Source organism: Zootermopsis nevadensis, unplaced genomic scaffold (assembly GCF_977971745.1).
Source record: "Zootermopsis nevadensis isolate Lab colony 2312 unplaced genomic scaffold, Znev_1.0 Znev_ptg000010l, whole genome shotgun sequence".
NCBI lineage: Eukaryota > Metazoa > Arthropoda > Insecta > Blattodea > Termopsidae > Zootermopsis > Zootermopsis nevadensis.
Window position 1 is genome coordinate 11,785,945 of NW_028259142.1, and position 27,856 is coordinate 11,813,800.

The 27,856-nt window shown below is 36.3% G+C and overlaps 1 protein-coding gene across 18 annotated transcripts in view; it reads left to right on the forward strand.

Moving 5' to 3' along the window:
- Positions 1–27,856, forward strand: part of LOC110828488 (uncharacterized) — a 727,302-nt gene that overhangs the window by 431,305 nt on the left and 268,141 nt on the right. For 17 of the 18 annotated variants that reach the window (XM_087346524.1, XM_087346527.1, XM_087346537.1 and 14 more), the window contains one exon: positions 22,910–23,021. In XM_087346524.1, the coding sequence (XP_087202650.1) occupies positions 23,003–23,021 (19 nt within the window). In that variant the 5' untranslated portion in view covers positions 22,910–23,002. Of the gene's footprint in view, positions 1–8,980; positions 9,082–22,909; positions 23,022–27,856 lie in introns of those variants that run through there. The other variant, XM_022061245.2, reaches the window with a different exon arrangement.

The following is a 27,856-nucleotide window of genomic DNA, read 5'->3' on the forward strand; positions in this document are numbered from 1 at the left end:
TATATTTTGCTGCATATTCTGTTTTGTTGTCTGCACTTTTACAAGAGAGATGTTAATATACACCAATTTTAAAAGCGAATTTTAAAAAATTTGTGCCCTCTATTTTGGGTTTGCCTATATTTGGCTGTTACATTTAGTACTGTACATACATATGTTAGTTAATTTGTTTATGAAATATTTTCATTATTATTGTATGTGTTATTAGTGTTTGCCTGTTATTGGTTTATTGCTGTTGGCAAACACTTAAATAAATGAATTGAATTGAATTGAGAATAATTTATAGCAGTATCACTGGTATTCTGTTCAAGGCAGATTAATGGTTAAGTAAAAGTAGTTGTTACTTCTAGTTCCCAACTGGTGATATAACACCAGAATTAGCCGTAATCGAGCAACATAGTTTGTATCGCTACAATATCAGAACAAGTCAAGCAAAAATGTACACTCGACTTACATAGCCCACAAAGTGAAAGCATACAAATTGTGTACTGTCTGCCCCTCCAGGTATCCACCTCGCTGCAAGTAATAACTCGAGATGCGCTGTTTGGTTTTTTGTTTTGAAATTAGAATCTGAAGTATTTTTCAAATCTTTATCGAGCCATTTTTTTTATTTCACTGAAATCGGATACGTTTAACCGGTTGTTTGCAGGAGCCTAAAACATTTTGGAGATATCTCGGCCCTTAACGAACATATTGTCACTAAATGTAGTTCTGAGTCCATTTCCTAAATAATACTGATTACGTAAAAAGAAATATTTTCATCTGATAGTTACTGCATTGTCTTTGTTAGTCGTAACGTTCTGATGCATTTAGTGGTGACACTGATCAAGTTGGAATACTCTGTAGATAATTTGGTGAGATTTTAGGTTCTCACGTCCGCGACCATGAATGTGGCTATTTTTTGGGTTATTCCGCCGTGTATTCTGTCAGAAGTTTGCCAACGTTTCAGTGATGCTTGCTGTCTCCATCATCTGGGTAATAAGTAATGACAATTGGCCTTGGTGATGGAAACAAAAAGCTCCTTTGAAACGTTACTAAACCTTTACCATGATCAACAGTATGAAAGACAGTTGTCTTCCTTATGTATAATTTAATTATATGCTTAATGAAAATAGCTTACACGATAAAATACCAAATGTCCAATGTATTTTCTCACACACTTGTCTTGTATACACTTAAAAATGAATAGTTAAAATTGTATGAAGAATTTTACAATGTAAAACAATAAAAAGGAACACTGAAAGGTTTACAGAACAAATTAATGAAGATTCCGAAAACCGATTGGCTTTTCCGTTCTTAATTTTATTACTGCACTCTACAGTAATTAAAAAATCTTTACATTTTACATAGACTCCTTGTAAGTTTGTGGCATCATAAATGGTAGTACAAGTACCTAGAAACGAACCACACAATGGAAAGAACACCAAAATATATAAGTGACAATATTTGGCGGCGTTTGTAATCATAATCTGTCTTTAATCCTTTGAATGTTAATTGGACAAGCCACGTGTTTTAAAGAAATTAATTGAACAAAACTGGTAAAGGTGTTAACGTTTAACAAGTAGGACTGAGTTAATGTAAAAAGCTGTTGCATTATCATTACAATTTCCGTTCAGACGATTATAATGTGCAAGCTGTAATTATCATCTTTTAAAGAAACGTAACATATTTAAGAAACAGAAATTTAAAATATAACTTTGTGCTGATGACGCACTTTGATGTATAAGCTGTAAGCTAACACATTGCCTTCTTAATTCTGCATGCACGGCAGTTAGACCCGCGAGACCCCAAAAGCCCAAACATGTTTTATACTTCGTACGTCTCGGTTTTAAGGAAAAGCAAACGAGTAAGGAAGTTAAAATGAAGACATACGTTGAAACTACAGCGCTTTAGACGGCAAGAAGAAACTTCATACAACATTAAAGTTGTACTGCTATGAGCATGGGTGTTGTTAAATGATATTCACAGTGTAAGTTTTGCAAATATGGAGCAGGCTACTTGTCTTAATTTAGTGCGACGACCTTACTGTAGGCTCGACCTACTGGGACATTAAGAAGCAAATTAGCATCGTAAGTTAAAGACATTGGCCTCTAAACTGATGTTTTTTGGGGGGGAGGGGGGTAGGAATGTGCGTCTGTGAAATGGGCCTCTATCGGGCCCTTTGTCCATACCCAAGATAATATATTAAGTGAATATGGATCGAGGGTAGAATGATACTAACAGAGGAAGACTTGTCCCTTCGCGACTTTGTCCACCTTAAATTCGACATGGACTGAACTGGGCCCGGTGAGAAACTGTGACTAACCACTTGAGCTACGATATAGCCCATGAGCCTAGAACCTGTACACTTAACGAATCATCCTGGTAGACTCAAAGTAATGCCTTTTATTATAAATTAAGGCATTTCTTTTTCAAAGGTAATTAAATGAAAAATGGGGAAATATTCGTTTTGTAACCTCTGAAACTACACAAGTTTCCATTAAATGTGCTATTGTTGGTCATAGTGAAAATTTTGAACGTTACAGTCGAGTAGTTAACACTATTGGCTGAAAATGTATCATGTATTTTCTCAGGCTCTGCAGCCAAACTTTTTATATAACGCCTTCAGATTATCTGCCATCGCTTCCTTTCGTAACTTTTCGAATTTATAATTCATTAAACGTTATAACATTTAAAGCTATAATACATTTACTGCTGAAATCATTATAAAATATGCCACAAAATAAATATAAATTAAAAGAGTCATTAGTGGCACTTTTATTGGACAGTTGATAACGCGTCGTTAAATTAACAGTCAGTAGGTCGTGTTAAACGTCTTCGAGAGAGAGTTTAGTTTTTGATCCTGCGAGTCCACTCTTTCATTAATTTCAGAAACTTCTTTTTTTTGGTTCCATCAAAAACTAATGATCTTATAACAACCGCTAGGCTACAAACCATGAAATATGGAATGAAGTTTCTTGGTGTTTTTTAATCAAGGCTTCATTTTGCGTACTTACTGCCTCCAGTGAATTCCCGACCCATAGAACCAAGGACTGTCACTGGCCCGGCTGTCCGTTGGTCTCTCAGGTATGGATGACTGTCAGAAGTTGACAGTTCGCAAAGAATGCCTTTCTGGGTCAGTAAGGCATGAAAAAGAAATAAAAACATAAACAGCTTCCGGTTATACAATGTGCTTAACTTTGCAGCAATAAATTTGTATCTACAACACTATGTTTCTGTCGGTAATAAATGCCACCAAGGTACTTAAATTCGCTTTCACAGATTATGTACGTCTTTACTCTCTTTATAGCATCAAAAAACAGTAAACCAGGAAAAGTTTTATTAGCATGTCTACCTATGAAATTTTATACAGAAATTATTTTTGCAATAAAAATGATATTAATAATTCCTGATGTTCATGAACTCTGTAAAGTTTGAGTTTTGCGGTAATGAGTTTTATTTGTACTACAGGGTTGTCCAGTTTGACAAACTTTTACGTTGTATTTGTTGTTACCACTCCACAGTCGCTTTAGAAGTTTATTGGCCAAATTTTCGTTTGTTTTAAAAAAAGTGTGAATTTTATTTTATTTTATTTAATCTTACTTGTCCATCTCCGTCAAATTACGCTGTGTTGCGTCACTGTATAATGTTATTACATACAAAACTGTAGCAATTCGTATGGTATTTACGACATATATACATTGTTAAATATCAAGATGTCATAACGAGCTGTATGCTGTCATTTGTCTGTGAGATGTAATAAATAATCTGTTTTGTGTCTCTAGACTAGTTTTGCACACCTTAAGAATAGGCATTTCTAAGTGGATGCCAATAGATGTTTCGAAGTGAAGATCGAGTCTTGTAGATAAGAACGGTGAATGAACTGAACTTCTTGTGCAAGCATTTCTGTGTTCTGTGTTGATTCTGTCTCAGTGCACGAGCGGGCAAGAGTAGCCTACGAATTTAGCTTTTTCAGATCGTTGTGAAATACAAACAAACCACTGAAAGAAAGAACAGAATCTTGAGGTAGCAAGAAGGTTGGGTTTATAAGGACAAAGCAAATGTTTAGTTGCCAAATTATTGGGCATGTTAGCTGGGCCCTATCAGAGGTAACTTGCTAAAACAAAGAGTATTTTGAATGTATGGAATCATCTGGAAAAAAATTTTCTTTAGCGAGTTATGATTCTATTTATCTCAGTCTAAAATCTGCATTAAGCGTAAAGTTCGAAATTTATATAGGAAAAGAATATAATATTTAGTTCATACTTTTGAAATATGTGTTACGTACTCTTGGCTACCAGGGTAAACATATTTCACCAATTCCAAATTAATTGTTTGTTTTGCTTATCACTTGAAATTAAAATACATTTTTATGCAAAGATGTCATCTAGAAAATGTAAGGATGCAGTCAGTGTTTATTACACGGGTTTATTGATTAATATTTACTGTTCGCAACCAGAAAAGTGTTAAGTGTGTACTCTTAACTGCCATTCCCTCACCAAATTTTTTTCGGGAATCCTCAAAAAAATATACAACGTTTTAAACCTAAGCGTACTCGGGAGGATAATATTAAAATGACCTTGACAAATATAATTTAATGATGTTGACTTGATTGACTGGCTTAATCTAAAATGGCTGACTTTATGGACACGATAATCAGATTTTGGTTACGTTAACGATGGAAAAAAGTAAACAACTATCAGCTTACAAATTATAGTTTGCATTATGGATTTTTGGTCATTTGTAAAATTTATGATCAAACAACATTAATTATTTATTTTATTAGTTATTATTTGGTGTGATTATTGGTTAGTTGATTAATATGTATGCAAATTGTCGTACAGAACTCAAAGTTTGTTGCTTTCTCTTTTATCAGAGTGGTTTGGGTGTGTGTATATATATATATATAAAGTTGGTTCCCTGTGACTGTTCTTATTTCGTGGGCATGCGCAGATGTGACAGCCATAAATTATGTTGCTCTGCTTCTAAACTTGCATTGTGCAAAGTCGCATTTTAAGACATTTTGCAGTTATACAGCATTTGATATTGGCTAGACCACCATTGCTTTTCACCGTACGAGGAAATACGTTGATAGGAGGGTAGTGTGGGGAAGGGTTTGTGTGAAGAGGACAGCAGTAAAAGTTATGTTCCGACCGTGACTTAAAAATTGGTTTTTATACGTTGCTCTTATTAACATGCACTGATTAATCTTGTAAGCTTGCTGAGAAATAGCAGTAATTATTGCGTCGTTTACTGCGCATTGGCCAGTGAGTTGTCGCCGTAATTATAAAATACGACTCGTATTCTCTCTTCCAACGTGACTCTGTAGGAAGTTTGTCCCCTCTTATAGCTCATACCCCGCTGTCTTCGAGGGTTACAAATTTCAAATTCACATAAAGTATTGTTTTAATATAACTTGGCTAGGGAACCGTCACGTGTTACACTAACAGCCGTTGTATATTAAACTGTGTTATAAACTAAATCTAATTAAAGCTGGACATGGGTCATTCATACAGATGCATCCCTTACTAATTGGGTTTCCCTTGCATATTTAGTGTTCTCTGACGTTTAAGAGTCCCCACCCCTTGTTACTGTCGATGATATAGACCTCTATAAGTCTGCATATTGCTGCTGTTGTAAACGTACGTCCGTCCATATTGTGATTTCAGAAACTATAAAACAAGTTTTACAGTCTGATAAAATGATTCATGTACTTAAACGTAAACCTTCTGTTACATTCGCGGGTGAATTTAACAAGTTCTCTTGCAAAGTGTTTCTTCTGTTTGTTGTCGTTTGGTCACATTTCTAGTAACATATGATCTTCCTTACATTTCAGTCAAAGTTTAATGAAAATGCAATATTTGGGGTCGGGTGTTAACATATTAATGCAATTTCGAGTGCTAATGCTATAAACAAGGTACACCATTTGAACTTCTGTGTGTTTTTTCTCAGAAACTACTGAAGGTAATTTTATTAAATTTAGTGTTGAGATGGTTGTTCTCTGGGATAGCGTCGTGTAGTCTGGTACGTACTGGGAACCAGTTTAGATGAAAGAATTTTCTCCTTTATCAGGCTGAGAATTCTAGTGTAATAATACGATATCTGCTTGTAAACAGAAGGTGGCTTATTAAAATTTTGGCTGGGTTATCAGCTATTGGATATCACGTGATTTTCGTTTACCCCAATCGGGCTAGTGCCCTTAAATAGGCCGGTACTGCCTTCTTTCAACTCTTTGCCTACTCTACACATTTATCAGTGTTTCACATTGGTTAAGTTATAAATTAAACGTTAAAATCTTTTATATTTAAACAGTTATGATTCTGATTAAGGTGGTGTGTTGACATAATTAACTAATAATATTTACAGTTAAAATTTAGGTGCTTGAACCAAATGAGGGGGGGTGATGCTGGAAGTACAGATACGTACAAGCTCCTCCATAGCGTCTAGGTCCCTGATAACATGTAATAAATGTATACAGATTAATTAAACTCAAATAGCTTTCTATGCCAGTGAAATTCTGTTTGTTACTTTTTTGAGATTTTATTCTCTCACCAAGACCACGTTTAAGTGGGTTTTGGTCGGATCTCTGATTTGCATAATTTCACAAATTTTGGGTATATATTCCATATATTCCGTTCCATCTCAGCCCTAAGATAAACATGAAAACGATAGTGGATATACTTTGCATAATTTATTCCTCATTAGAAAGTACATTGCCGATTTGTTGCCCTTGTTACGAATCCTCACACAGCATTGCACATCTTTTGACTTTGGCTTTGTGATGTGGTGTGGTCTACAAACCATGGATTATGACCCATTAACCGGATTACACCATTATTGACAGTGTTTCCCTTCGGTTTGATTGGTGGATCTATACACTAGAGGGAGATAGTAAAGGCTGCTACCATCAACTTTGGCGGTTTTGATGGGAAATAATCCCCCATCTCATAAATTATACACTAGCAATTACTTTGTGGCCAACAGATATTAAGTTTCGGAAAGGGATTTTGCGGTACTACTTCTAGAAACTGGTTTTCTTTCAAGTCACAATCTTGGTTTCTAGCAAGTAGCGTAGTGTAATGAACATGTACGTTAACAATATTTAAACAAAACTACTACTACAAGATCAGTCAAGTTCTGGATGAGAGAGAATCATTTTCTGAGACAGCTGGAGGAGGCAAATTGTTAGCAGAACATAATGGCATCCATGGCGTGAAATACCCTCTGATAGGACAATATAGACACTAGCAATGGGAGTTACATAAAATGTTACATTCCGAAATATAAGGTACGACAAATTATATGTTTCAACATTAAAGAAATTGTCCTTTCATTGTGAATATGATTATTGAAGCTAGGTAAGGGCTAGCTACTGATCCATACGCTGAGCCAGTGGGATCCAATCAACAACCTGAAGCTATATTTCTGTAAGGCGCGTTTTAGTATGAGCCTTCCAAGTCTTCCTGCGTCTAAATCTTAGTCATGGACTCTTCGTTTGAGGTTTTTCGGATCAAAATGTTTACTCGCGTGCTATGTCCCCGCCCACACACCACCCTTCATTCAGTCGTCATAATAATAATTAAGCCAGAAGAAAAGTGATAAATTTTAAACCAGTCGTTAGGCAAATATCGCCATCTTCATTTCTTTTTTTTCACTGTTAGGACTAAATTCCTTTTCTGTTTCCGAGGGCTGGGCGAACCCGGAAAATAATCGTATGTCTCTTTGAGGTAAATAAACCAATCGAGACGGTACACTGCATTTTTTTATACTTTGATTCGAATGCTCTTTACTTAGAGAGCGCTCTTTGCTGGTAGATACGAATACCGCTCCCTGCCTCTTGTAATGTCCACACATGCTTTGGTAGGAAGAAGTCCAATCACAGTTCTGGAACGTCCTGGGCAGATAACACCGTCCCATCTGGACGCCCAAGCTCATTCACTGGCACAAACCTCTTCGTCCTAATAGAATTTCCCACGTGAGACTAGATTCTGTACGTGAATGTGTATACGAGGATTTGCATTGCATACTACATTAATTTTCCTCTGTAGCGCAGAAGCCGGTTTAATGGACTGCACTTTGAATACGTCGTCGTTTATAGGCGTGTGTACAGCATGATGTTCACTTCTCTGTTACAACATTAGTGTGGAATTTCTGGACACTTTCACGGGGACAATATAATCTGCAACATTGTGGCGGAAGTATTTAAAAAAAATATTTGTTTATACGAACATATCTGTGCAAATTAAATCCTTGTTTGTAATAAATAAGTTCTCTGAATAAAATAATTTGGAATGCGAGTTACAGATGGCATTGATTCACCCCAAAGAGCATGATAAAAATTATTTTTCTGACTAAGTTTTCTTCATGATCGTGTAATCTTAGATATGTAATGAGTAATGGTTTAACAACTACACTTCAGACCATAATCCCCTGTCGTACCTTAGTCCATTTTAATAAAATCATTTTATTTGCACTTTTGTATTAGATGGTGTTCCAATTAAAATTGAGTATGCATTTCTCATCTATTCTGTGCGTGCTCTATGTTACGTTCATCTCATCTTACTTATTTCGTATGCCCTAATAATATTAGGTGAAGACTATAAATTATTAAGCGCTCTAATTATGTTTTTTTAATCTTGTTACATCCTCTGTTCTCTCCGCTTCAAAGGAGGTAACATTCTATTGAGCCTAAACGTCGACTCTTGAGCGGTGATGACCTCGGGACTGGTGAGGGCTGGCTGAACTAACGATGTCGGGGCAGTGGAGTAAGGACCAGATTACTTGCTATCAGAGCTCCCAAGTGCTGTGGATAGTTGCACTCGGCACGGCTTGGTCGGTGCACGGAACGGCCAGGTAGAACGAGTGGAGGTGCGCGCGCAGTGCTTATCACCTTGCTCTTCACCCCTGCAACTAGAACACGCAAGAAGTCTGGTCCTTACTGTATCTGTCTTTTGCTACGCAGGCGCGGGATGAGGGAGGGCTGGACTGGAGGGGGTTGTAATGTCTTGTCCGATTCTCATTAGGGCTAGAGTCGCTCTCGCTCGAACCGCCGGTTGGTGAAGCATTTTGGCTTTTGGTGTCCTGCAGTTTCCCCGAGATTCAGAGGTAGCTACTTGTTTCTTTGCTTGGGTGTTGTGTGCTGGTTGAGTAGGTGGGCTAACCAGTAGTGGGTAGCTGCCCAAACCTCTCGGGGAAGGGAAAACGCTGAGGCCACGTAATTTTTCTTTAGAATGGGGGAGGGAGTTTTATTTATTTAAGTTTGTATGGTTGTGGTTTTGAGGGCAAGTATTGCTGTGGCTTTGTCAAATTGGGTGCATTTATGTTTGATCAGGTTTCTGAAAAGAAAGAAATTTTGTACTTTTATCTTTTTTGTGAACATCGTATTTGTTTACGTTCAGTGTACCCAAGAGTGCAAAGGGAACTAATTATAATAAGAACTAGAGCCCCCCCCCCATTTTTGGCATTTTTTAAAGTGCTATTAGTTTCACTATTTTTATATCTCGTTCCTCGCATTACATTTCATTCCCGCGATAAAGTAAATTAATCTTAAATCTCTTCAATACTTCCAGAGTTTAAATGGGAGGAAATGTGGACGACACCTAATTACACATTAATTTTAATTTTTCGTTTAATATTCTGAAACGCATTTGGCTATGGAAACGGAGCACAGTAACGAAATCGACGGTACCTATTCTTTCTCGGAAAGATCAATGATTCTGTCGGTCATAAAATACCCTGGGGCTAATTTTATGAGCTTAAATATAAAAAGGTTCAGTACCGTGTTCACAGAGACCACCACTGGACGCTGTTTTGAGCCTTAATACATATTATCATGTTTATATTTTTGTTCATAAAATAAGCCCACGGGACGCGTTGGGAAACTTGCCAGTACCATAGATTTAGAAGTTCGAATCGCTTGGAAAAGCGAGACGGTGGGAAAATAATGTTAAAATGGACCTTAAGGAAGTAGGACCGGTTCTGGCTTCGGATAGCGACCTGTGACAGATTCTTGTGAAAAGTGTAACTGACAGCCAAATTCAAAATAAGCAGGAGAAATTCTTGTCTATGTGAATATCAACTTCACAAGACAGATTCTGTTCTACGTAGATGGAACTGTTAGGACTGAAATGCAGAAAGATGATGATATTTGTCATGATGAAATGTTGTGATATAATTTATTGCTGACTGTGCAGTTTAAGGAGGAAGAAGTCATAATTCTAATACCGCAAATAAACTGAAATCAACGAATGTAACGGAGAGAATTCGTGACGTTTCACTAAACTGCCTTCATGATCCTCCAATCATTATGTGAAATTTACTTCAAAGATTATGAAATCGTGTGATAAAGTCTAGGAAACATTTTATAGTGAAATATTTCGAGACCTTCAGTTAACAGCACGTGCTCTTTCGTGTCCTCTTTTACGTAAATTTTAAGTGCGCAATCAGGAAGCGAGTTCTTTGTGTTGTTACAAGACATAGTTGATGAGGTCGTTGCAGTGAACGTAAAGATGGTAAATATCGATTCAGACTGCATTGTAATGTTCTTAATCGCGAAATGCGGTACTTAATAGTATTTTTCTCAACGTCATTACATCCTTGCCAAGTAGGTAGGTTACTTTTTGACATTCGTTATTGGCCATTTTTATAGTCGAAAATTCTGTATCTTTGTTCACGGAGTGACTGTTATGTAGAATAATGCTACTTGCACCTCGCAACAAGACACGAATATCACCTCTGACAGCATACGTATTACATGATTACCATTTTAGCTTCCCAGTGTTATTACATTCTATCTACCTATAGACTGAAATTTAACCGATGATTTTATGTAGTCAGATATTCTCTTATGTAGTATGTGATTATCTTGGCACGTAGTAGCTATGTGCTAGGTAATAAATGCGTACAGAATTTTACTCCGGAAACCTCAGTGTGAGCGTCTACTTGTGAAGACATTAACAGATGTGGAAATGATGAGTGGACTCAAGTGGCTTAGTACACGACACCAATTACGAGCATTTATGAACCTTCGGGTTTTATAAAAGGCGAAGAATTTGTTTACCTTTCGAGTTAATATCAAAAGAAGACCTTGAAATGACTTTTTGTGTTTAATAGATGGCCACATATCATTTAGCCAGTTTATCTTCGTGTTAATTTGTATTGCGTGCCCACACGTGCGTAAATTATTGCAGTAATCTTGATGCATTTATCTGTTCTGCATTATAAGTACATGACATACTGATGCAGTACTCTTGTACTATCAGAGAGGACTATTTACGCTTTGTACATATGTACATCACAAAGGAAGACAAAACAATTTTTAAATATATTAAAATTTGAAATATTTACGCCTGATCTAGGAAAACAAAGGTGATAAGTTATCTTCATCTGATATCGATGCGATGCATGGAGCTACAACGCCAAATGGCGTAGTATTTAATTAATTGAAAGTGTATTTATAAACGCATGCATGCATACTTTTTTCTGAATTTAGATTATGATCTGTATTTTCGAGTGCTGCCATGTTGGGAAAGTTCACAGACGCCGGCTCCGAGAAGCGTCGCATTAAATATGTGTTGAGTAGCCTTATACGTACTTAAATTGGAGCATGAGATCACCCGTGAACACAGAATGTAGGTTACCTTGGGCGGGGCGACTAGTCTGGCAACGAAAGCGAAAGTATGAGAAACTAGACGCTCGTGTATTGTTTATGTACAGCAAGCAAGTTAGCCTTCTTATAATGAAAACAGATTTACAGTGAAACCTGTCGTCACTAGCCTTAAAGATTCTGTACAAGTGAAAGTGAAACGTAAGAATTAAGTAAAATGCAAATGTAATTTCCCAGCCATCACGACGTATACATTAAATAAGATTTATTTGTTATAAATCATCGCTGGCAGTTCACAGACTGTTTTCAGATTAAGATCGGACTTCACCAATCAACACCTCCAGAATATGTTCCATCAATTACTACCCACTAATACGTACAACTGAAATTTATGTTTAAATTCATATGTTATATTTAAAGAAAATTTATTAACTTTGATTAAGTTGAATCAAGAAGGTTTTTATTGGAAGGGCGTGCTTTAGGGAAGATGAGAATTATCAAGAATTGTTGGTTACAAAGCCTGATCACTCGGAAGATTTGAGTGCAGATGTGAGGGTAATATTAAAATGGAAGTAGAGGAAACGTGATGTGAAATGGTTACATCTGGCTCAGGATAGTTACCAATGGCGGGCTGTTGTGAACATAACATAACAGGCAGGAAATTTCTTGACAATTTGAGCTTCTCAATAATAAACTCTGCTACATGTAGTTACAGTAGGTAGCAATGAATTTAAAATTTTAATTCGTCGACGAGTAGATGATACTTCCAACAAAATTGCATGAACGATGTCTCATTTTGTAGGATTTGGGGTCCTCGCGGCGGTAGTTCCGAAGATGACTATCTTCTGGGTTGCAACGCCTTGTAGTGTGGTAGAAGTTTACAAACGTTTCAGAGGTCATTGCTGTCTCCATTATCAGGGCGATGATTCTCGCTAAAAGCCAGAATACAGCCTTATTTCTAGGGTTTATTTCATACTCTGAAGTCTTGTAAAATAGCTTCATTTGTAATGCAGTTACTGGGAAATTCGAGATTTTAAATTGTCACAGCGGTGAAAATGTGGGTTGTGGTCTTCTGGGTTATGATGTCGTGTAGTGTCATGTTTACAAAATTTTGGGGGGAGCTACCGCTTCCATCTCCATCTGGCTGTAGAACTACACGGCCTCAAAACTTACAAGCCCACAATCAGTGTTTATTGGACTAGATTTTTTTATGTATTTCTCAACAATTTTATGCACACTACACACCTCATTCACATGAAAATTTATGTGTGTATTTCTGTATTTATAATATGTTTTATACTTTTTAATCCAAATATAATTAATGTATTCAGTGTAAAAATCTAATACTGACTTCCTTCAGACAAAATGATTTTTAGTTATATTATGTTTATAGAGGTCAGTTTAGTTTAGTTAGTTTAAAAGATCGTATAAAGACAAGATTAAATTGTTTAAACACATGTGTCAACGGCTGTCTCTGAATGGGAGTCGACAGTGGCCTACTTCTTAATTTTCTCCACATGGAATTCAATTCTTCATGCAACATTCTTACCGGCGCTGCCAAGCAGTCAAGAGTCATATGAGTCTTTTTGCGAGAAGTTTTGACAAATAACGTACAGCTGTTCATACAGCCGTGATGGCCAACAAGTTGTCAAACCACAACGCCATACAGAATCTTGATTGCATTTAAGAACAGGATATTTGCAAAATATATCTTCTTTATAAAGACTAGCCGATCTCTCTCATACTTATACGTAAATAGTTGTAACAGTTGTCATGGCTATGCTGTCTTATATTTTGAATCACAGACGTAAAATCATCTTTTCTATTACGTCTGACTATTCAGTTTGTGATGGAAGTTAAGCGACTTCTCTCGGTAAGCTGTGTAGAAGTATGCATAGAACATGACATTATGAAACCAAATGTCGCGGGAGAGTCCATATCAGTCCTGCTTCGTATTCGGAAGATTACGGGTTGAAATATTTGCCAGGAAATCGGCTGTTTGAACATACATTTCTTGATTTTCCTTATTCCTTCCAAACAAATGCCTGCACAGTGACTTGAAGCAGACCACGAGATTTTTATTCTACCTATCTTATAATTTATTATTCAGTAATCATAATATTATTCGACGCTGTATAATCTGAACTGTTGACAGCATCGTAAAGTATATACGGTGAATTAATAAATATCCTAAGGAAATATTCTGCTGTTACATGATCGCCAACAACGTGAGAAGATACACACTGGTGCAATTTAGCTACGGAACCTTAATGGTTTTACTAGTAACGTCTGTAAAGTGGTTTAAAATATTTTAAAACGAGAATTTTTGACGTTTTATGATAAAAATTGTGGATGGTGATTAAAGTTGCCCGTTCCGAAGCTTGGCACTGGAACATGATGAAAGCTAATTCACAGCGTTTACGGCAACGCCATGAAGTATATGTGGATGTGAATTAAAACCAGTTCAGTGAGTTTGTAAGAAGGGCATATATACATTGAAATCTTCATTTTTTTTTTCAAATTTCATCTTGATAAGTTAACAGGTATTAAAACGTATTATACACTTTCTCTTCTAACCGTAGTACTTTCTTTCTCCATCATATCAAACTACTTCTGCGTACAAAAACATATATTTTATTACTGACATAATACGATGCACGTCAAAATTATTACCTCTGCGCAAACCTGCTCCCTTTTGCATCGACTTTGCTGTGCGTTATACTTTATTTGTATGATCTTTGGTATTTATTCTGCATGTGTCCTTAAAGACGAAGAAAAATCAAACAGTCAATTTTCTGTTGATTTCTTTCTTCCCCGGATGTGATGAAGCTACGTTTATTTGAACTTCGATAGTTAATTGGTACATTGTTCCTCCACCAGAGGATAAATGAGTTTACATGGAACTGAAGTTTAATGATATTTACTAAAAAAAACCTAATATATCGGAGAAAATCCTGTCTCATAGCTACTTTTCCACCACACACCCTCCATGGATTGCCATGGGAACGAGACCAGGCCTTCACGACGAGAAGTCAAAGCTACCAAACGCCGATGCATGGCCAACCGCTTATCTAAGAAGAAGCTACATTGCTACAGAGTTCTCATTTCCAGAACGAGTTACTGTGTCTCGGAACGAAGGCAAAGGAACAGTGAGCTTCAGTCCGGCTGACCTCGGACCTATGACTAGAATCCCGGAACACGGAGATAGAGACCACCCAGAATGGTCTAAGAGAAGGTCACACGCGCCCAACTGATACTTAACATGGCTCTTGGTTAGCTCCTCAGTAGGCCAGCTACAGTATGCTATTCTGGGTCACTAATACCAGCAATGTTACACGTGTTTCATTAATAAGTCAAAGCGCCCTTTAGTTGGGCCGTTTCTGATTATTTAACGTTTAATAACCCTTACTCAAGGGCATAGCCTGGAATACGACGATAATTAACTCAATGAGTAATATTGAATTTTTTTGAAAGTTGGTACATGCTAAATGAGATATGAGAATCTCACGCCGGAAGATATGAAGATGGCTGTCTTCTGGGTTGTTGTGCCGTGTATTGTTACACAACTGACGTTTCAGAGGTCCTTACTGCCTTCGTCATTAATCTGTTGTACAGTTTTCGCATATATTTTTCTGAATGAAGAATGGATTGTATTTTGTTGAAGGTAAAGTATTTTCACAACAATGTTGTTGTTACCAATTATGGTCAAGTTCATCCAAGGACAGAAGCCTATAGTTCGTCGTAACTGACGGAATTGAAACTAAACTATTTGCCTTTAGATTTTCTCCTTTCTGAAACAAGCACACAGTTCCTATAAAAAGGTTTTAGATGTGTATTCGGATATTAAATGAGATTATCTGAACTCCCAGTGTACTAAAAAGTGTACCGCGACTACGCAATGCAGATGGATCTGCTGTTGGAATGAGGTACAAAGGCACTGGTCTTAATTTTATGAGTAGAAACTTTACATTTCGTATAAGAGAGTAGTTTGATGATTATTGCTAATAGTATTAGATCATATCTTAAAACCATATTGTAATATCCCCGTCTCACGAATCTGTATCAGATAATTTAGCTACTTTCTCATAGAAGGACCGCTTAGAAACCTGAGGGCGATTTTGAAATAAAGCGATTTACTTTATAATGTGCTCAAGTTGTTTATTGAACTTATATCAATTTAAAACATCGATTTATGGTTCCTTAGTTTAAAGAGAAGACAACAGTCGATTATATTATATTATACACAACATCCACCTACACAAAGTAAACTTTCACTTTTGGTTCAGGACAAATCACGACGAATCCATAGCAGTGGCACGATTCAGTCTAAGGCAATCGGTTAGGATAACATCGCAATGCAAGGGAACGAGTCTCGAAAAGAACATAAACGAGTCTTAACAAAGCTTAACGTCTACAGAGCATCTCATGATACAGTCGTCTCTCCTCACTACTGGTCCCTATTCTTCAAGTCAGTCCTTCTGAGAGAGCTCAAGGTATTTAAAATTGTTTAAACGAAACCTGCGTCGGACACTGTCGTGAGACAGTTTCGACCTGTCCAGAACTTCACACCATTTTCTATAGATAAATTTGAGGTTTATTCTCTAGTCTGCACTTTTCATTCATAAGTAGTGTCTTCCGTGTTTCTCACCTTCTTTATTCCCGCTATTCATGCCGGTATTATTCATCTTTTACTGAATTGTTTCTGTCTTTCCGTGATTCTTAAAATTTCCACTGAATTTCGGGGGTAGAACCATAATCGTTTCCGTCCGCATTCTTTAGATTTTAAACATTCCCGAATTATAAAATCATCCTGACGCTAAATAAATACTCAAATTAATAGCTACAATTACGAAAGTATATAATTTAAAATATATCCTTAAATAAATTAAGAATCAGTCAACCAACAACTAACATCCTCCGTCATTTTATGGCCCTCGGTGAAGAACGTAATTAATGAAGCTTCCCGTTAATTCATACCTTGTTTTCAGTCGCCATCAATAAATGTTGTTTCCTTGAAATGAGAGACCAAGTTTCCTACCCATAAAAGAACAGGTCAAATTAGCCTGAGTTTATACTGTGTATTTAATATTTATATTTTCAGATAATAGGCAGGAAAAATAATATTCTGAATTGAATGTTAGTAAGCATCTGATCTTAACTTCTTTGTGAACTCAGTTTTAATTCATTACTCCATTTTCGCTCACAAATATTAAAAATATTCCTTTCGAAGAATTTATTGCTGTGGTAATTACTATGCCCTGCAGTCTGATGCTGAGATATGAAAATATAATTAATTTTATCTCCTTTTATTTCTAGGCTAACTTCCCTGATAGTGTTTAGTAGATATTCTGTGTTTTTCTTTGTGGTATTTTTGTTGCCCAATGAAAGCATATCATCATCTTAGATCATAAGCTGTTATGTCTAATTCTATTCAACTTTCTTCGTTTTTATGGTCCTCCCTGTAAATCGACACGGGCCAATTTAAAAAAGGGAATTAAAATGAACGCTACATAACTTAATACATTTTTATGCCAAATTTTGTCATTTTTTATAACTTTTCGGAGAAAAGTAGAATTTATATTTTAGCTTTACACAAATCAACAGGTTTTATACTGGATCGATTCAGACCAACAGACCTATAAAATATATGTGATAATTTTTAGCCTTGACTCCCTATTCCAAGTTAAATTGAAAGAATTCTGAATGTAATGTTTTCAGATGCAGGCAGTTGGACAAATTTGGTAAGACTCGCATACATGTTATATTCATTTATTTAAATAATGACCTTCCCTCCTGGAAGCTGTCGGTCTCCGCATCCCTGCTCGGAATCCGAGATTTTTCATTGTTCAGCTACAGCCCTTCAATTAAAAACTGTCCTTCTGCTAGATGCATGTCAGCCGCTAATTTCTGCAGGGACTTGGACATATTCGAAACAAAAATTGTTACACTTCATCACATTCTATAATAGTCTAATTTACTTATTTACTTAAATTATTAAAAATAAACTAATATATTTAGTAGCAATTTTTCTTTGTGTTTTAGAGTCCTCTACACTCATGTATTTGTATATTATGTTTGTTTTTACCTTTCTATGTTTATTATTTTATTTGTGTGCTTATCTCCTGTGCTGTATCTGTAATTGGCCTTCTGGGTGTTGATACAGAACACTAAAAATAAAGATCTGAATTGAATTGAAACGCAATATTATTACTGTTCACATTTTTAATGCCGATCAACTTAACAGAATACCGATGATTACTTGAAGTGTTATACACCGTTTTTCTACCGTTTTACTAGAGCTACTAGTAACTTCTGTTTACGTTTTGAGGTAAACTCTAGTGTCCGTAATTAGAACAGAACGTTGCAAACAAATATTTCTTAACACATGAGTGCGCTTGAATAAAATGTTGTGATTAAAGAATTAATTGAATAATCAGGCTTAACCAATTCACTTTTTTTTGCCTGTAGTCTCAATAAAGCAGACTACTACATGTCCCATGTCTCCAAGATATAAAGTTAAAATAAATTAATTAAAAATAAATTTGGAAGTGTATGTTCGTAAAGTATACTTACGTGTAATTTAATTTGAGTACACCTCACGACACGTGTCAAATTGAATAACACAAAGTTCAAATATTTCTCTTTACGTATTTTAGTTTCCTCGTTTATTGAGATAAATATAATTATTTTTACTTTACTAGACTTTGAATAGATTGAAAAATAAAATAATTTGAATTGTTCTGGCTTCGAGTTTAAAGGAAACCTGCTTCTAGTTTGACGAAGTTAGTTCCTTTTTGTCTCTGCGTAGGGGTGTGGGCGATAACAGAGGTATAGAACTGTGTCTTTATATGGTGGTGAAGTTTGCAAGAACATATATAATAAAATGCTACTCTGCAGTTTGAGGCTTACAACACAAGGCATTGAGAAATTTAACAGCAAACTGTTGCACGTGGTAACTCCACAAATTACTTGGCTGTAGTCTGTACAATGGTGCTTGCTAGTTCAACGGAAACTTCGAGAGGTACTGTTTCAAGCCTCGACAACAAAGAAATCAAGAATAGTCTCCCGAGGACGAATCTTGCTTCCCTAATTTAACACAACAGTTGCTATAAGCAGGCATACATACGAAAGTTTTAGTATGAACGATTAAAGCGAAGGTATCAGCTGAATAATATTAAGGTAGATGTTAAGAAATATGATGTGATAGTGTGACCTGTTGTCTGACTCAGCATAGGGTCCAGTGGCGAGCCTCTGTGATCAAGGTAGTGACCTTCGGTCTTCAGAAAGAAAAATCGAGGAATTGCTTCACCAGCGACTTAACTTAACTTATAAGGAGTCTGCTCCATGGAGTCAGGTGTTACAAATTGCATGTAATATTTGTTCCCTACGTAACTCTTTGACTTATCATTGTGAATTTGTATTTGTTTGCTGCACATCGGTTTTGTGGATGTAAATAATATGGATCGAACGGTTTTCGTTCGGTTATCGACACGAATATTGATATTTGAATTAAATTTATGAGTGCACGTAATCTGTTTAACTCATAAGCTATTTACAGAAATTGACAGTCCGTCTACAAAACAAGCTCCAATTATAGTTCCAATGTTTATTGATAATCCACTATACGTTTCGACTTTAATTGGTCATCATCAGGTGGTTCTTATAATTTACTTGGATTATGGCATATCATCGTATGGGACAGAGTCAAGTTTAATATTGTCTTCAAATCTACGCTGTCATCTTTCAGCTGGCTCTTTCCATGATGATATTAAACCAAATTTTTGCATGCGTTTCTTGTTGCCTACAAATTTCCTCAATATTACATTATATAGTTTGTGTCAGAACTGTGAAGTTCTTCGTTATGAACTTTTGTTAATCACACTTTCCTCTCGTAGGGCCAAATTTTCTCCTCAGCACTTGGTTTTGAAACACATTTAGCCTGTTTTATTTAATGAGATTGAAATAGTTTCTCGCCATTGTAAATGGCGGTATATATACACACAGTTATTAATTTAAGACATTCTCAGGAAAATTACAAATACTGGACTCTTACTGACCTTCGAGTTCTTGGTACATCAGAATGAAGGCAGTGAGTGATCCAGTATCAAACTACTTCAGACAGAGATAAAGGCTAGCTTTATATAATATAATAATGTCTTATTTTTATTCATTTATTTCTGGTTTATTTAAAACCTCTGCCAATATCTTAGTTTAAAGCGTCGAAAGATAAGTAATTATAAATAGGTTGGAAGGACTGAAAATTGTAGTTGTGGCCTAATTTATACACATTTCTACAGGGACTAAGGAAAGAAGTGAAGATAGCCTATCTCCGGTCCGAAATTTGAAACTAGGACCTGCAGAATGCGAAGCTGAAATGTCTTTAATGTGCACGACAGTTTACAAGCTGGCCCGATTTTGATCCATGTTTACGAGTAGAAATCCGATAACCTAACCATCCTTTACTGTAGTCAGCATGTTCTTTTGATACGCTGCCAATATGAAGCGAACGACTAAACATATTTGTGAGGAAATGCTGAAAGATCTATAACGACAGCTCTTGTCAGTGCTATCAGAAATGAAGTAATTATCAGTCTCTGCTTGATGATGTTGCAACTAGCTGGTATTCTTTGCATCTTTTTAACCAAAAAGGGCATGGGAAATTAAAAGCGAGGGATGGATTATTAATTTCTGTTTTAAATTATGAGTAGCTTCTATGGAAAATTCTACATCTGGTAGACTCCTTTTGAGACATTCACAGAGTCACTTGCCATCAGAAATAGGGAAATAAGAATATAATTAAGTAGGGTTTGAGGTTCTCAGGGCTTTGAGTACGATGATGGGTGTCTTCTGGGTTGTAGCGCCGTGTTATCTGCTACAAGTTTACCAACGTTTCAGAGGTCTTAGCTACTTCCATCATCAGGGTAGCAAGGACTTCAATTGATTTGGTAAGGGTGACTGTCTGCTTATTTTAGGGTGTTAAAAGCGAAAGACAGTATCCTGGTCTTGTAAATTGAATTCTGAACTTTCTTTTGATGTTCCACAATGCAGGCGGTGGAGGTCAGCTTAGAACAATGGCTGCCAAATGTCGCACAACGATCAAGTCCCGTTCAGCTTTGTTTATTTTCTAGTATCTCTCTTTTATAATATGTTTTTATTTCATTTCTTTCCCCTTTTTTGTTTACTCACCCTACATTTCATCCCCTTGTCGCTTGGTTGCTTGAAACCCTCCAGGGACCACAACGCCAGCACCACCCTCTTCTGCCATTTTCGACTCACAAAGGCAGCGAAAAGAATAGTTATTCCATTTTTCTTCTTTTCTTCTTTTTTTTGTTTCCCTTTGCTCCCCGTCTATTTCCGTGTTGTCTCTTGTGATTTCAAAACGTATTTTCACTCCATGAGATTTTACTAATTCTGTTTTCGTTCGTCTTTTCTTTTGTTGGCCTGACCTTTAAAACGAATGGATGGAAGAACCGACATTTTTCCCGTCAAATTTGCACGTCTTTCATATCCTGTTCTCATGCCTTTCATTTCCTTCCGCGTGGAAAAATCAAAAAGAAAGAAAATGCATCCCGTAGACGAGCAAATAAATCGTCCTTAGATCAACGGTTTATTGAAACTCATACCTTCCATTTTATATCTAGTTTCGTCAGATGTTACAATCGCTCAACTGGCCAAGTCGAGGAGCTTCAGAGAAACAAAAACTTGAAGTATGTTGCCCGCCTCGCAAGCAAAGTAATCTGATATTTATTTAGCCAATCCCCACTTTGGAATGGATTGGATTGGTGACTTAAAATTTCGTTTATACACATCGGAGTACGTTGTCACGTTTGTCTTCGGTCGCTTATACAGAACCTGCATTTGACTTAATAAATCTTGTAAGGTAAATCTTAATTTTAACCATTTCGCCGCTTCAAGTGAGAATACAGCTGTATTAAGCCTACGTGACCTACGAATGTTCAATTGGAATGCTACATTCGAAGGTCGAATGTCAAAAGTCAGATACGTTCTTACTGAAATCGATATAATTCTACCTGAAGCCTTGAGTAGGTCTTGCTGCATTCGATCGAAAGTTTAAATGTTGATACTAACCTTAGGAATTAGCATTTTATGGAATTCTGATGTGTACATGGAGCGGAGGGTTTCCTTTAGCCTAAACTGCAAATATTAACATTGGTGAGAATTCAGGTTTACACGGTGGGTAATATAAATGTTCCTCTTTTCAGGGATGTCGCCGCTTATAGTCTGGTAGAAATTGTCCGACGTTTCATAGGTGCTAGTTGCATCCATTATAAGCACATTACCCTGATTTGTATGCATAAAACTGTCTAAATTTGATAAATATTTTAAATTTGATTAAATTTTAAATATTTAAATGTAATTGATTGTACATTTGATAATCTTTTTCCAACATTTGATAAATGTCGGTAAAAGATTATTTTTACTATCACCGTCAAATACCAAAATATTCATATTAGATGAAATACATGTTTCTAAGCGATAATCTCATGCGTTGGTTTCAGAACTTAATCAGGTTTGGAGGTCCTTATACCCTAACCACTGGTAGTAGTTGACGGTGCTAATGGCGGAGGTATCACCTTTAGTAGATCGATCTTTCTGCACAAATTAACAGACTTGTCCCGAAAATCAAGTTTCTTTAAATAGTCCATTTTTAATTAATCAGCACTAACAGATATAACAGTTTACAATAGTTGATGGTAATAATATATTAAAATATGAAATATAATGGAAATGCACTGGTGAGGTACTCTAATATTTTCCTATTTACCAAACGTTAAAAGTAATTCATACTTTACAGTGAAGAGTTCTAATAAGACCACTGCTGCTGGAAAGAATGCTATTACTTTTATTTGTGTCTTTGTGAGGACTTAAGTCAGATCTGATTTGCGTTTGCTTGAGCCCTTCTTATCGAACACTAATGCACATTGTATGCTGTGACACAGCAGGAGCATGTGAAATCACATCCATTGTCATGGCAACCATGTTCCAGTAACGTTCTGTGAAGAACGGCGAGTGTATGTGACATCAGTTTTGTACGAAATCATTTTTGATGTGTGTAGTTAAATCAAATATGAATATTACTACCAACTTCAAAACTCTTTATTTCTTTATCTCTTTATAGTTGTGAGAGTAGTAATAACTTTTATATTTAAGAACCTAATATAAAGTTCTAAACATCTACGTCCGCTGTTATACAGAGGTGCTTTCGATGCGTTTGATTTTTAATTAAACGTGATTATCATTACATTATGTGCATGAACGTAAAACATATGTGTGGTTCTGTCAGTCATTTACGCTTTTAATTCACAGGTGTATTGAAGTGAATGGTTTTAACCGAAGAGGAACATTATTTGTGCCAGAAGACTTCAAATACTTCGCTTCATGTGACCGCATATATTGACAATGAAGCCATCAACGAAAGGTCAGTGATTGGTTTTAATTACGATATGAGGTTAGTTTATTTTATTATTAACCTAACACCAGGATTTGCTTAATAATGGCCAGAGGTTTATATGATTTTTCTCACATAACAAATAACGTGGTAGTGAACAAATGTATTACACATTATATTTTAAAAGTATACTATTATGAAAATTTGTGTAACTATATATAACGTCTCTGCATTTTGTATTCGTATCTAACTGTTAAAATATTTGGTTTTATTTTCTTCACCTTTAATGCAAAGTTGCAGTAACCTAATAACTTAGTCATGTTTGTATTATAGAAAAGTTTAAACATTAATAACAGTTTTCTCACAGATTACTAGAAAGGGAAAAAGTTAGATTTTATTGAATTAAGGAAAAATAGATACGAATGCTACAAGATTCAGAAATAAACTTCTCGAATATCTCTACATATACAAATAAAGTTTGTGCAATGAAATTTGTCTCGTTTGCTTGATCGATACTTTCAAGGGGCAAGCTTTTAGAGAAGTATTTCTTAATTGTTGATACTTCAAAACTCATCCATTTAGTTATGTTCTTTGGTTGTCTTGAGTGCGTCTAGGCTGCTCGTACTTTGACTTGGGTTTATTCTCTGGTTCGTGCCGCAGAGACTGTTGTCGGTGTGTACAGACGGCTGCTTTACCGCTCTAGCCCGTAGCTCCGGTTGATCGCTCCCGAAACCATTTACGGAAACACGCACTGCAAAATCGCGACCCACTAAAATAATTTCTTATGGGATTAGGGACATCAAAAACAAACGAAGCACGATAGTTAATTATTAATAATACGAACTCATTGGTGCTAGTATTTACTGGGACGACGTCGAATTTCCATGCAGAAAAATGTCAAGGTTTTCAAAAGACAAAATGCATGACAGAGGGGGAGACAAGGAGACTTAATGAAGGTGATCTTCGGTTAATTTGCCTTCTTCTGTAAGCATTTAACACACCTCCTTTCATGGTGCCATGAAAGCCGCCATCTTCTGTTCTTTACCAGTACGTACTTCACGCTTTACAAATATAATTAAACGGTAGAGCAACAATTAGTTGTAAATATTGCATGAAGTACAGTTGATGTACACACAGTGTCTCTGGACATCGACGTACTGTGGCAGGCCGGCGGTTTGCGGACTGTGCAGAATTGGCCCTCCGTGCGCCTGCGCAGGAGCGACCTGAATGAACGAGGTAGTTTCGCTGCGATGCACGAATATTACCACTGTCTTTTTTCCCCCGAGAATATGAGCAAATCCGTGAAAAACGACGGTTTCCTGCACCAAAGACCTGCAACTCGGTTTTCATTAGCTATGGAAAAAAACTGCAATCACCTCTTTAAATGACCAGTTTGTATATTTGCACTGTGAAATTTTACAATGACCACGATCGATTGTGTTTACGTTGCGACATGTAAACATGTTGGATACGTTTCAGTTCCATACGAGACCTTGCATTCAGGTAAATATTGAACAATTCACATCAAATTATTTATGATCCAGATCACAGAGTACGATTTGAACTTCTCACGGTGGTAGAAGTTTACCGACGTTTCAGATGTCTTTGCTGCCTCGTGAGAACCTCAAATCCTATTTAATATAAATTTTAAAATAACTTTTATACACCATTCAAAATAGTTTCCTTTTGTGGTAGGTATGATCAAGTAAATATTAATAAAGAATTAAATTATACATCGCATTGCATGAAAGGACGTGAAACCAATGCAATAAAATTCTACTTTTTATATTCCAATGATCTGATATGTCAACGTCATACGATTTGTTTTAATATTTATTAACCCGAATGGAAGCCATTGTTAATGTTGTTTTTAATCTGGCCTCAAATTACGGCATTAAATTGCTGCTCAGCTGATATTTGTTTTATAATCACGTAAACGCACGATATGCGTCTTCGAGCTGTACAATGTGGTACTAACAAAGCATTTTCGTTATAAATTGGAAAACTGCATAAAACACGGCGATATTGATGTGTTGTATGACCGATCGGGAATAAAAAAAATGGGGATTGTACATTTTCCATGGTCCTCTGAAACAATCGACAAAGCACACTACGTTACTGAATAAATTACTCTGAAAGCAACGTATGACACAAACGTCCATTCCTGCCAGGGAATTTAATGCGGGAGTGGTATGTTAAAAACAACATAAATGATTTACTATTTTAAGATAATGTGAATGTTCAAATGAATGTTTTATGTGAAAGTAAACGCAAAAAAAACTAAGTATATGTCTATGTCTAGTCTCCATATTGCAGGACCAAATCGAAATGTAGATAGCTAATAAATTTTTATAAAATATTGCTAAGATCAGGAAAAACTTAGTTTGTTAAAATTAAGTGCAGTGTTTGTTTGAATTAAGTTATCTTGGGTTAGGTTAGGATAGGTTAGTGACGCGCATGAGCAGACGATCATGTAAAATGATCAACTGCTTGGGGGTCGAGATATTAATTTGTTTATGTTCGGTTATTTTGAATTAGGTTAGTGACGTACATGCGCAATGATCAGCTGCTAATGGATGTTTCGTTTGAGTCTTGATACTTGTTCTTCAGTTGCTCTGCTCGAATATCTGTCACATTATAAAAATATCCGAGTTGGATTGTTATTTATACTTGTTTTCATCAGTCTTCCATCGAATGTCTGGATCATCCTCTAAATATACCACTTCCACCTCCTTCCAAATCTTTATTTAAGGTTGCTCATCGTCTGTAACTATCTTCATGTATAATCCGACCCAGTTGTGGTTAAAATTATGTCGAAAAATAGCCAAATACAAAGGGGGAAGAAGTAGCACAGGTTTAAGTGTTGACTGTACGTATTCATATTGTATTTCGAATAAATAAAAAATCAGTTCCCCTCTCTCTCTCTCCCTGTTTACTGTTTCTTTAGGAATATACAGAATTAACCCAAATGGAATGAGCGATTTAAAATATTTATGTAACAGAAACCGAACTGCGTATTGCGTTGGAAAGAGAATTTCAAGCAAATTATGTAGCATGTGTCAGAAGTGGCGTAACTCCAGCGATGGTTACTAGGCAATAAAATGGCTACTGAAGCCAGAGATGGTTTTTTGTGGGCCCAAGTTCCAGTCCCCAAAATCTGTGATCGCTGTTCAGTGGGGTTTCCGGATAGATTTCCAGAAAGGCCTCCCTGTAAAAATATACAGTAAACTGTCTATTATCCAGAAATATCTACAATAATTTTTGGAAAATTAAAGTCACCTAAGCAGATTACTGCATGGAGGATAGGGAAGGTCTACCATAATTGAAAGACAGCGTTATAGTATTTAACTTCCTAATACAAAGTCGTCCTTGAGAAGTATATATTTACTTTATGTAATCTGTATCTGTCTTATGTATTTAATTCTTTGTTGTATTCTAAGCTAGCTAAACCGAATCCACATCATTAAGCTTTTTTAGGAATATTTAATTGTCCTAAATCTCCATAACATTTTCTGTCTTGAATTTTTTCCAAACAAAATCCTCTACTCATTTATCCCTTACTGCATGCGTGTTAGTATGTCCAATCATCTCACGGTCATTTCATTTATTAAGTTTAAAAATATTCGTTGAAAACTACAAATTAAGAAGATCCTGTAACTGGGGAAAAGCTCAGTTGGCTGGCCACAAGCTTGGTTACCGGACTGCGATTCTTGAAGTTTATTCGATTCATTAAATTGTCCACTGTTTCTTACCTAAAATGATTGGCGTTTGTCTCCACGCCCTTTTACGTCAGCAAGGAACCCACACGTATTTTACCTCATTGTAATTTCCTCCATCTTCCTGTTAATATAATGGCGGTACTTGCATAGCTGTGGTTCTAGTGTACTAATCCTATTTCATTTTGAGATAGAATTCTGACCGCTATCAATTATTTGATAGTATCTAGATTTGGGCTGTCAGACCACCGGCGAAGAATGGCGTAATAAAGTTTATTCTCATTCTGTGGTCCTTTTTGACTTTCTATGCGTTGTCTACTCTGATTAGAAGCTGTCACTGCACAATGGGTCTCTCAGTTCAGTCAGATATTACACTGGTATTGCTTTTCCCTCATGCATGTTCTGACGTACTCCAGCATATTTTATGGACACGCGACCCTCCCTTTGTCAAATACGGCAATCTCGGTCAGTATTAATAATTGACCGAACTTACAGAGGGAAGAACAAATCCCGGTTGTTTGTAAGGTTTATGGGGTAAGGAACGCCAAAAACATCACGTAACATACGTGCAAGAATGAAATAAACAGAATTATGCGGTGTTGGGCAGAAGTACTTTGTGTTCTGATAAAGTTGTCTTTCTAATCTTGAAACTAACTTCATAATGCAGAGGAAGACAGCGGTTAATAGTTTAAAGTACAGACGTAAACTGAAGTACTGCCTTCTTTAAAAATTGTGTAACTCTGGAATTTTGTCTGCAGAGCATAGGATGTGCTTAACGGATTTCATATGATTCTGTGAACAGAAAAGACTTTTTCCCCCTCTGAATAGCACAAAGCAATTGAAGTAAGAAAGAGAAAATCTTCTTAAAAAGCGTTCTTTAAACAGGAACCATAATGGAGTAGATGTGCCAGTGCGTTTACATGTTTCGTCTCCGAACGTACTGAACGTATTAACACTTGGGGGGGGGGGGGGGGTGAGAATATAATTAAGTGTGCCTTTGCGAAGTATTATCTCTGTTTCTGTCACAGGAGTGTCAAATAAGACAAACCAACAGACGTATATCTGTGTTCAATACCGCAGGACTTCAAAGAAATTAAAATTTATGAAGGACTGTGTGTTTCCCATTGATGTACAAGTTTCACTCTTTTA